The sequence below is a fragment of the Rhinoderma darwinii genome, chromosome 3, assembly GCF_050947455.1.
Source record: "Rhinoderma darwinii isolate aRhiDar2 chromosome 3, aRhiDar2.hap1, whole genome shotgun sequence".
NCBI classification, from domain to species: domain Eukaryota; kingdom Metazoa; phylum Chordata; class Amphibia; order Anura; family Rhinodermatidae; genus Rhinoderma; species Rhinoderma darwinii.
In genome coordinates this window covers 280,339,379-280,351,616 of record NC_134689.1, presented here as the reverse complement: position 1 = coordinate 280,351,616, position 12,238 = coordinate 280,339,379, and the positions used below count along the sequence as shown (strand labels likewise).

Genomic DNA, 12,238 nt, shown 5'->3' with positions numbered 1-12,238 from the left:
CATTGTTTGGTGTCCGGTTGCCATAGTCACCATCGCCGGCCACTATCGCGTAGCAGGCCGGCGATGGCAGCTTAACCCCTAAAAAGCAGCGATCTCTATAGAACGCGGCTTTTAAAGGGTTAATCAGCGGGGACACAGCGATCGGTCCCCGCTGTAGGAACTGTGACAGCTGCTGAACAAGACAGCAGCGTCACAGCTCCTGTATGTGTCGGGAGGACGGCCGAAACGGCCGTTACTCCCGTGACGTACTATTAGGTCATGGAGCGCGAACGATACAGCTGCCATGACGTAATAGTACGTCAAGGAGCGGGAAGGGGTTAAACATCCTTTTATTTTTATAGGTTGTTGCAAGAGTTTAGCAGAAATTTCTCAAATCTTAAAAAAAAATGTAAAAGCCAATTTTTTTAGGGACCAGTTGAGTTCTGAAGTGGCTTTGAGGGGCCTATATATTAGAAACCCCCATGAATCATCCCATTTTAAAAACAGCACAGCATTTAGAAAGTATCTTAACCCTTTAGGCATTTCACAGGAATTAAAACAAAGTGGAGATGAAATGTACAAATTTCTTTTTTTTTTTTTTTTTTGGTGAAATGCAATGTTAATCCATTTGTTTTCTGTACCACAGAAGGTTTTACCAGATAAACGCACGTCAATATTTATTGCCCAGATTCTGCCGTTTTTAGAAATATCCCACATGTGGCCCTAGTGTGCTAATGGACTGAAACACAGGCCTCAGGAGCAAAGGTTCACCCAGTGAATTTTGGGGCCTTCTTTTTATTAGATTATATTTTAGGCACCATGTCAGGTTTGAAGAGGTCTTGTGGTGCCAATCCAAAGAAAACACCCCCAAAAATACCCCATTTTAGAACCTACACCCCAAAAGCAATTCATCCAGTGGTGTAATGAGCATTTTGACCACACGGGTGTTTCATAGATTTTATTAGAATTTGCACGTGAAATGTAAAAAAAATTTTTTTTTTCCAATAAGATGTCGTTTTACCTAAAAAAATAATAATTTTCATTATGAATACAACAGAAAAAGCCCCCCAACTTTTGTAAAGCAACTTCTCCAGATTATGGAAATACCCCATATGTGGTTATAAACTGCAGTTTGAGCACACGGCAAGGCTCAGAAGGGAAGGTGCGCCATTTGGCTTCTGGAGCGCAGATTTTGCTGGATTGGTTTCTCGGCACCATGTCGCTGTTGCAAAGCCCTTAATGTACCAGTACAGTGGAAACTACCCAAAAGTGACTCCATTTGGTAAATGACAGCCCTTTGGAAATCCATCCAGGGGTGTAGTGATCATTTTGGTCCCCACATGTGTTTCATAGATTTTATTAGATTTGGGCAGTGAAAATAAATTATTACTTTTTTTTTAACGAAGACGTAGCTTTAGCTCAAAGTTTCTAATTTTCTCAACAAATAAAGGAGAAAAAACAACTCTAACGTTTGTAAAGCAATTTCTCCCGAGTATGGCAATACCCCATATGTGGTCATAAACTGCTGTTTGGGCACATAATAGGGCTCAGAAGGGAAAAAGCACCATGTGGCTTTTGGAGTGGAGGTTTTACTGGATTGCTTTCTGGGCATCATGTCGCATTTGCAAAGCGCTTCTGGGACCAAAACAGTGGAAACACCGCAGAAGTGACCTCATTTTGGAAACATCACCCCTCAAGGTATTTATCTAGCAGTGTAGTGAGCATGTTATCCCCACAGGTGTTTTCCAGAAATGAGTGTGCACTTGATGTAGCAGAGTAAAAATGGCAATTTTTCCATAGATATGCCATTTCAGTGTCCAATATGTTGTGCCCAGCTTGTGCCACCATGAAAAGATAGCTCTCGAATTATTTATGAGTTTCCCAGTTTTAGAAACACCCTACATGTGGCCCTAATCTTTTGCCGGGACATATGACAGGGCACAGGAGTGAGAGAGTACCATGCGAAATTGAGGCCTAATTTGGCGATTTACAAATTATTGGTTCAAAATTGCAGGGCTCTCATGTGAAAAAATCTAAGAAACCCCTGAGAAGTGACCCCATTTTGGAAACAGTTACACTAGATAATGGTGTGGGTGCATAAGTAGGGGCCCAACCCGATCCAGTAGAGAAAAGAAGTACTATGCACACCAATATGGAATTATTTATCCAAGTAAATAATTTATTTATTTGTAGCCAGTGACAGTGCGTGCGACGTTTCGGTCAAAACCTTGACCTTCCTCAGGCACTTTAGTCAATGCTGGTCCTGCGTGGCTGGCGCTGTAAGATTGGCGGGTAACAGCGCCTCACACAGCGGTTACCCGCCAATCTTACAGTGCTAGCCACGCAGGACCAGCATTGACTAAAGTGCCTGAGGAAGGTCAAGGTTTTGACCGAAACGTTGCACGCACTGTCACTGGCTACAAATAAATAAATTATTTACTTGGATAAATAATTCCATATTGGTGTGCATAGTACTTCTTTTCCCCATTTTGGGAACTACACCCCTCAATGCATTTATTAAGGGGTGTGGTGAGAATTTTGACCCCACAGGTGTTTTCCATAAATAAGTGTGCTGCGGAAAATGCAAAGAAAAATGTACATTTTTCCCTAGATATGCCAGTTCAGTGGCAAATATGTTGCTCCAAGCTTGTGCCACTGGAGACAAACACCCCAAAAATTGTTAAAAGGGTTCTACGGGCATGGCGAAGCCATATATGTGGAAATAAACTTCTCTTTGGGCACAATGTAGGGCTCAGAAGGGAGGGAGCACCATTTGGAGCGCAGATTTTGCTTGGTAGTAGTTTTGTTTGGAGCATTACTGGTATTTAAGCTTATAATGTGGGGGCATAAGCTGGGCAAAGTACATCAGGGAATAATCAGGTGGTATAATAAAGGGGTAAAAAAAACAGTAAAATAATCCATAGATGTGTGTTACGCCGTGAAGCAATCCTTTCTGCACAGGCCGGTGTCGCACTGATAAATGATGTCCTTTCTTATCCCCCTTTTGGTCCACACTCCGCACCTTTGCAGTTTGGGGAATTTTGGTGGGAAGTGTTGTCCTGGTATAATACGGGCACCCTCGCTTCCAGCAGATATGTTAGAGCCCTCCCCTTCCTGGTTCCCTAATATTGGGGCCTTGATAACCATCTCTTGAAACAGAAGAAATGTTCCCCACGAGTCTGCACAACTGCATATTTTTATCTTTCCTGAGTTATGGGGGCCATACCGTATATACATTTTCATAGACGTAGTGGTACATATGACTGCTATTTTTTGCGGGACGAGCTGTACTTTTTATTGGTAGTATTTTAGGGTACATTCGTCTTTTTGATCACTCTTTATCCTATTTTTGAGAGGCAAGATGACCAAAAAACAGCAATTTTGGCATTGTTTTTAGTTTTTTTACGGTGTTCACCGTGCAGGATAAATAACATAATATTTTTTATAATTCAGGCTGTTACGGATGCTAATTATGTATGGTTTATTTATTTTTATTGTTTTTTTTAATAATTAAGGACTTGATAAGGGGAAAAAAAGGGGAATTGTTTTATTTTATTACTTGAAACTTATATTTTTTCACAACAATTTTTTTTTTTTTTTTTTCACTTTTTTTTTAGTCCTACTAGAGAACTTGAAGGTCCAACTGTCTGATTGCTGTTCTAATACACTGGACTACCTATGCAGTGCAATATATTAGAACTGTCAGTCTTTCACTGACACCAAGCCTATTAGACTGCGCCTCTGAACGGGGCATGATTGGCTTCCGTACTTGGCAGACCAGGAGGCCTTTGGTTGCCATAGGCTATAACTCCTTAGATGCAGCGGTGGCTTTTGACCGCTGCATCTAAGGGTCTAATGGCAGGGATTAGAGCTAGCTTCAGTCCCTGCCATTACAGCACAGTGTCAGCTGTAGCATACAGCTCACACCCGCGGCTAATGATACGCAGCTTTTGAGCCCATGCCATCCATTTGTCATGAGTATACAACTTATTGTGGGAAGCACTAGCTTTTCATGATGTATACTTACGACAAATGTTGGGAAAGGGTTAAGGTAAGGAGATTGATTTGGATGGTGATTTGGATTCACATAACGCCAGTTCACAGAACAGGAATCAGAGCTTTAATTAAATAGCAAAAATTGGCTTTTTAAAAGACCTTGGTTTCAAGTTTCTCATGTACAATTCAAAATTCCTATGATATAACACTTGTCAAAGTTCTATTTTAATATTCTCTGTACTTAATGAATCTGAAAGGAAAGTGTCAGCTGCTCTATTTAAAAATGTGTACTTTAAAGGTAATTCTAGCCTAAGTAAAGAGAGGAAAGTTGTAAGCACGACTGTCGGAAAGACAAGAAGGTTTAGTCGCAATAATGACAGTAGGCCCAAATATAATGAAAAATAACAGTTCTTTTTGTAGGCTGGTGGTCTCACATGAATGCCACAAAGAGGGTGCAAAAAACTTCTCTTTTAACATTATATAAATTCTAATGACTGAATACGGGCAATTTTTGCTTGCCAACTTTACTTCCGGACAGAGTTTTCAAGCCCTCCCTGATGATGGGGTAATGCCCTCCTATCTCCAGGTCTTTTTTCTCTTCGGCCCTTTTAAATTTCTATCATGTGAAGTTGCCTGTGGGTGGAGACTGCAGGCAGCTCCACCCGTCGTACAGCAGACTTTACTGCGGAGAGTCTCCCTGGCAGCACCACCCGCCGATTCAATCACACCACTTGTGGTTAAGCTGCCTGACAACTCAACCTGCCTTCACTGACCCATTATGTCTGCAGGCTCTCTCCTATTTCTTATGCTTGCCCAGCACTAACAGCAGTGTGAGCCACTCACTGTCCCAACACTGTTGCGTCCTTATGCCGTTGTTTGCACAACATATACTAGAAAATGCCACCTGGGCTGTTTCTCCCGGGGCCGCATCACAGAGCCAAAGTGAGCCACCATTATCTGCCTGCAAAAACATACTACAAGGTAATAAAATAATTACAAGTATATAACCATTACAATGAAATAAAGCAATATTACAGTATCCATATATAACATAGAAACAATATTTTTTTTTCATAAAAGAAGGGCTGATCCACACATGTATTACACGAGAAACATATATTTCCAATTGATCATGGTGAAGCAACTAAATTAAAAAAATTATTTTGCTTATTTCTTTGGTAGCGAACAACATGCAGTAAAAAATTGAATAGGTAGCCATAAAATAAGACCTATGCTGCCCAGATTACTATAGGGGGGGTTACAAGTTATACATAAAAAAAACCATAATAAACAATGGTCCAATTGGACTGTGTCCAAATAACTAACAATGCTGTAAGTGTCGTTGATGGGTTACAATGAGTGGTGCTTCTCTTTAGTGCATTGGTGAGATAACAGTGTCTGTCACACAGGAATAGTCTTTAACCTTGTCACAAGCACCTACTGTAACCAGTAAGCACCACTGCGTATAGGGAAGCATCTGATTGAAGAGAGCATGTTTTTTCATGACAGTAAATACAGTATATATATATATATATATATAAACGGGTATAGAAGCAGCACTCCAAAGTGCAGTTATGCGGTAGAGTGGACAGCAGGCCGCACATTGAGAACTGCACATGTGTGGAGGGGATTAGGTGGAAGAAAATGGTTTATATGCATTATATGTAAGAACACTAGGAATTGTAAGGAAAGTAGGACTACAGGGGGCAATTATCATGATGAACTTCAGGGAAAGAAGATGGCATGGCACATTCTGAAGCAGGGCACCAAAAGAGTTTGTCCCGTCTGTGATGTAATCATTAGTTGTTCCATATACACTACTGAGTTATATTCTATTGCCAATTCATATCCATATTTCATCTGTTACTTGTACGTATTGTGTTTACTATTCTCTGTTTATTATTATTATTATTATTATTATTAGCCCATAATATATTATTTCATTATCCCTTTTTCAAACCTTGTGCATGTGTAAAATCCTTTTGTAATTTATTTATGAGTGTCACGTATGGCCATACATGAGTAATTCCATGTCAGTATGGACAGATATACATTTTTTTGTATACTATAGGCGTTTGTTTTTATGCTCATAGATCATTTTTTTATTTCAAATTTAAGTGCACAATTACGTACCCTCCTATTGGAAGTGTCTTAATTTCTTATCACAGAATTTCATCCACACGGGGGCAGATAAATAATTCATGTTACTAGCTCTTTGTTGTGTGTCCCTGAACTGCACACAAGCTCGGAGGATGACAGCTGTGTCAGGACAAGCGCCAAAGATCTGACTTGACAAGTGACTAACAAGTTTCTTTCACTCCATTGTGAATAAAAACAATGGCACAAAGTACAGAAACCAAAATACAACCAAAACTGCTACACTTTCCTTATCGTCATCTAAAAGTGTGTGTCTGCAGTAAGCTTATTTCCAACCCATAACCTCTGGTCATTTTCTGTACTGCCCACCTCTTTTATTCTCCTCACTAGTCTGGCCATTTACGCCTGTCCACGGATCAATATGAACAATTCTTGGAGAAATACGATGTCTCTATGGCAACCAAGCCACAAATTCTCAGTGGAAGGCAATGAGACCAGTTCTGAATTCTCCAGAGGTTTTCAGAGTTATAAGGAACAGTGTTTTAAAATTCAGGGATGGACACACAGGGAAGACTGAGCAATTCATTGTTTACTGCCAATATAATGATACCATACTTGAAGAATCCTATTCTTAACCTGGATCCCTGTCATCAATTTTATTCAAAGCACAAGTCTGCCTCATATATCTCCTGTATGTGAGAATGTGGTGTGTCGGACAGAATACAATTAACAAATAAAAATAAAATAAAAAAACGAGAAAATATTTTATGCATGTTGAATGTTCTTTCTTTTTATTTAGGTATTGAATTGGAATATTAGAGACTGTCCCCCTGTAGCCTTTCTAAAAATCAGTAGTAAACAATTGTGTATTAAAATCAGTAGAAAAAGCACAGTATTTACCGCGGCATGAATGGAGCTAATGGTGCGCACTCTGTTCATTTCCCTATTATATGAAAAATGATTCTCAATAGATCACTAGAAAGACCAAATATATGGCTTATTTACGGGATATATGCCAATGTTTCAATTCAGTCCAATTTGCTCTCACATTACAGTCCTCAAATGTTCCTTTGTTCACTATTTTGAGATGAGCAAACAATGCCGAGGGCACTACATCACCGGAGAAAGTACAACCACTAATAACTATATAATAACCTGATGCTGTGATACTTCATAACACATATATGAAGAGGTAGTGTTGGTTGTAGCACAAGTTGACGTATGTTTTATGTAGCACTGCAACTATCTATATCATGAATGGTACACATCTGGATGAACAAACTGCATCATAAATGTGCAGCAACATGGCTCTTACCAGAATTGGAAACAACATTGTGTACCAGTACCAGGCTGCACTCTTTCACAGAAGATGAAATCTCGGAGCCTTTTCCTTGGGGACCGGGCAGGTGACTACTGTCAGCTGCCTCCTGTCAACACGGCAACAAGACTTTGAAATTTCTTAACTAAGCTGACAGACTGCAGGGAGGATGAATCACGGGTTTGAGATCTCACAGATGCAAGATTTTAGGTGAAATTAAACACAGTCAAAAATAAATTGCTGTCACATGGCACCATTCATAAAACAATTGCCCCCATACTATCTACCATACGAAAAGCCACATAAAAGCTATACTATTTAAGAAGAAATATTTATTTTTTTTTGTGTACCAACTGACTGAAAGGCTAAAAATGGAAAGATGTGACAAGTAATATGTATTGGTCTGACTTCAAATTAATTAAAGTCCTGTATGAACAGTCTGCCTATGTCAGCCTCTCGAAAATCAGTGATTCTCAGACGGTCGGCTAGTGTACGCTCAGAGGTTGGACCCAGAACATATATTTAAAAGGACTTCAGTCTAAAACTAATTATAATGAAGTGGTAGTGTCAGCTTTCTTTTTAAGTCATAAAGCTTTTAGCCAATCTGGAACGTGAATTCTTGATGAAAGAGCAAAATGAATAATCTCTGTGCTGCTTGACCATTAGAGGTGATTATTAATTTGCTGCAGCAGCTGATAAAAAGGTATTAGACATTTTATGAGTCTGGATAATTGGTAGCATATTTTGTCCTACTGTTACTTACCTGGACTATCTGCGTCCTCCAGTCCACTCTTCTCTATAATGGACTCTGGCTCTTGGAAGTTTACGATCTTTTCGATTTTTGCTGAGGCATCAGGGGCTACAAATTTAATAGAAGCAATGTTATGTTAAAAAAAAAACAATAAAAAGACAATATAATCAAAAGTGCAATTTACTTTTTGACATGTTTTTCATTTAATTAATTAAGCCCCCATTGTGATATGTATGAAGCCTTCAATTGACACAACATGTTTTTCATACAAAGGTTTATACGTAATCTAGAGGTTACTAGGGGACTCGCTGAAGGGTAATGTGAACCCACACTAGTCTCTTCAAGGTCAAATATGGGAGATTTGACAAGGTTAAGGGTCCCCCAGCCATTCTTTTACAGGCACCAAAAGGAAGGCTTGTAATAGGCACCCACTTATCCATGCATGCCCATATCCTGACACAAGACCATGCACCTAATATATACCCATTTACAAGGAAGCATCCTATTTCAGTTTTACATTTTAAAGACCAATTATGATCGTCGATAACTACTACTAACTACAAACTACAGCATTTCCCCTCACTTATAGGTATCCAAAATCTTTAATAATTCTTCTTAGTTAACAAAGTTGATCAAATCAAACATACACAGCTTTTGCCGCCCTATCCAGTAATGTTTTTCTTAAATGGGTATTCCCATCTTAGGGACCCTCACCTATTGTGAGAATGGGGATGCCATCGTCCTCATAGAATTCAATGGAGAGGTGGCATATTATTAGTTAAGCCATTGCAATATATTCTCGGACACTAATTTACAAGTTTTATGAGAAATGTCAATGTAATTACAAAACTAGACACAGATTATATACTGTATGTGTGTTTGTGTGCGTGTGTGTGTGTGTGTGTGTGTGTGTGTGTGTGTGTGTGTGTGTGTGTGTGTGTGTATAAAACTTTGAGGGAATATAAGTAGAGTAGATTTTATTTAATAAGCATTTTGCAGATTTGAGATTATTGAACAACGCGAAAACAAAAAAAGTAAGCAGAATTGTTCTCAAATAATGGCATTGCCGTTTTCATCATAGTAGAGATTCATTGCCCAACGGGGGCAAAACAACCATGTTATTTCCAACCTGATCTGACATTTAAATGTATAGCTGAATAATTAAGTTGAAGTTTCATTTAAACCAAAAATCTTAAAACATTATTCAGCCTGAAAATGCACTGTAAAGTGACATGGTAGCCACTTCCATTACCCAAGGGGAACTACTTTGATATGACATATACAGTATTCATTGTACCGCATAAGATACTAAGATAAGCAGATATTTTTCTCCCATGTGTGCTAGGCTACCAATTTTCAATTCAAATGTTGTACTTACATTGCTTTTTGTACTCAGATTACCACCATTCATTGGTATAGGCTCCTATATACAGGTATATGTAGTTCGAATTAGTTGATTTTATTGTCTGAATGAGGTTTAGGTGCAAATTTGTCCTTCTCTGGGAATATAGAAGACTCACTTCCATGTTGTGACCGCACATATATGCCTACTGTATTATACAAATTTGTCATATGTTTTACTCATGTGCTATTTATTTTCTTCAGTATTAGTTGTTTTGCTACTATTTAAAGTGAACCTGTCATTTCAAACATGCTGTCCAATCTGCTGGCATTATTTTATAGAGCAGAAGGAGCTGAACAGATTAATAAATAGATTTGTAGCAAAAGATTCAGTATAACATGCATTTTTTTGTTTTACATCCATCCTCAATGTGGGCTAAAGAGTCCAGTGGGCAGTCTCAATCATTGATTGACAGGCTTCCCTATATAAGGGTACATAAAGAAGGAGCTGCCAATCACTGAGTAGAACTGCCCACTGGACTCATACGGCCACAGTGAGCATGGCTGCACGGCTGTGTGCCAGCCCTGAAAACTCCTCCCCTGTCTCCTCTTTTTACTGCTTCTGGAGCTATTATTGGTGTAGTCAGTCACATGTACAGCACAGCACACAGATGACAAGGGACAAGCAAGGTACCAGCAAAATGTAAGGACAGAAAAATAGAGAAATAAGCATTGCTAGGACTTGTGATGTCACATTAATATTAGATCCATTGATCTTTTGATTAACTTTTATTAACTTTTTTGGGGGGGATTAGAAAAAACTCCTGAAATTCCACCATTGTGCTATGCGTTTTAAATTTACGCCGTTCACTGTGCGGCATACATAATACATTACCTTTATTCTATGGGTTGGTACGATTACGACGATACCACATATGTATAGGATTTTTATGTTTTACGACTTTTGCACAATAAAAACACTTTTGAACTAAAATGATTTGTTTTTGCGTTGTCGCTTTCCAAGAGCCGTAATTTTTTTCTTTTTCCATCCATGTAGTGATTTTTTTAGCTTGTTTTTTTGCGGGATGAAACATAGTTTTGATTGGTACTGTTTTGTGGTACATGGGACTTGTTGATTAACTTTTATTATGACTTTTTTGGGGGGCAATGGAAAAATCGGAAGCAGAACGCCTCCAAACATCTGCCCATTGATTTCAATGGGAAAACGGCGTTCTGTTCCGACGGAGCGTTTTTCGCGGCGTTTTTTTTCGTGTAAAAAAAGGCCGCAAAAAAGAAGTGCATGTCACTTCTTGGAACGTTTTTGGAGCCGTTTTTCATAGACTCTATCCGTAAAAAACGCAGCAAAAAACGCAGCGAAAATCGCGAGTGGCACAAAAAAGTCTGAAGTTTTTGACTCTGCGCGTGAACATACCCCTAGATCGCTGCTATAATGTTTTTGCCTGTCAGTGTAACTTTGACAGGCAATCTATTAGGACGTGTCTCTGGCGCGTCCTAATAGGCATATGCCAAGGGCAGACCTGGGGGCTTTTATCAGGCCCCCGGCTGCCATGACACTCCATCGGGGGCCCGCAAATGCATTTGCGGGCCGCCTATGGGTGAGAGAGGGAGCTCCCTCCCCCTGTAAACAAGTTAAATGCCACGGTCGCTATTGATCGCGCCATTTAATGGGTTAAACGGCCGCACTTGAAGTAAACTTCGATCGCGGGCATTGGAACAGGTGCCCGGTTGTCATCAGACAGCCGAGCCCCAGCTCCAGCCTGCACGTGACACCCGTGCATGACTGAGACTGGGCCGCCGCGAAAAGGCGACGGCCTAGCCTAAGGCCCCTTAGTGACCGCCGTAAAAAGGCGTATTGGTGTTCACTAAGGGGTTAATGCGCCACTATAAGTCAAAGTAGTTGATAATATATAGGGCTTATTCACATGTTGCATTTTTGTTGCTTATTAGACATGGTGTCATTATACTTGCATGCAAGGTCTTAAGAATCTTATAGACGTGTCCTGATTTAATTACGAGGACCCGTACACGAGGCTCTTCCAGCATCGTAGGTTGCCTCGGCAAACGTACTGCCCAGTGTGTTACCTGCCCCTCTTTGGGAGATCACAATTAAAGTACAATTTTAACCCCTTAAGGACGCAAATATTTTGGGCATTGATTTATTTTAGTTTTTTTGCATTATTGCTTCGAGAGATGCATACTTTTTCATTTTTCTATCAACATAGCCGTATGAGAGTTGTTTTTTACAATGGTACCATTTTGGGTACATATAATGAATTGAAAAACTTTTATTATTTTTTGGGGGAAGAATGAAAAAAACTTCCAATTTTGAAGTTTTTAGGGTTTTGCTTTTGGATTTAGTTTTATGGTTTTCACAGTGTGTTATAACTTGAGTCTGAATACAGCGATACAAAATTTATATAAATTTATTTAATTTGTGTTTTACTATTTTTGCACGATAAAAACACTTTTAAGAAAATAAAATCATTTGTTTTTTGTGTCACCATATTCTGAGAGCCATAACTTTTTTATTTTTCCTTCGACGGAGCTGTATGAGGGCTTGTTTTTTGTGACGTGAGCTTTTGTTTGTATTGGTCTGACTTTTTGAAGTATTTTTATTCTTTTTTTTGCAGGCGTTCACCAAGCGGAATAAATAAAACGTTCATTTTAGAGTACTGCTCGTTTTAGACGCGACCATACCAATTCTAAATACGTTTTTTTTTAATTCATTTTTTTCA

The 12,238-nt window shown here is 39.2% G+C and overlaps 1 protein-coding gene across 3 annotated transcripts in view; it reads right to left on the bottom strand.

The window, feature by feature from the left end:
* WDR72 (WD repeat domain 72) overlaps positions 1-12,238 on the bottom strand; it is a 266,149-nt gene that overhangs the window by 20,653 nt on the left and 233,258 nt on the right. For all 3 annotated transcript variants that reach the window (XM_075855213.1, XM_075855215.1, XM_075855214.1), the window contains one exon: positions 8,154-8,249. In XM_075855213.1, the coding sequence (XP_075711328.1) occupies positions 8,154-8,249 (96 nt within the window). The remainder of the gene's footprint in view (positions 1-8,153; positions 8,250-12,238) is intronic.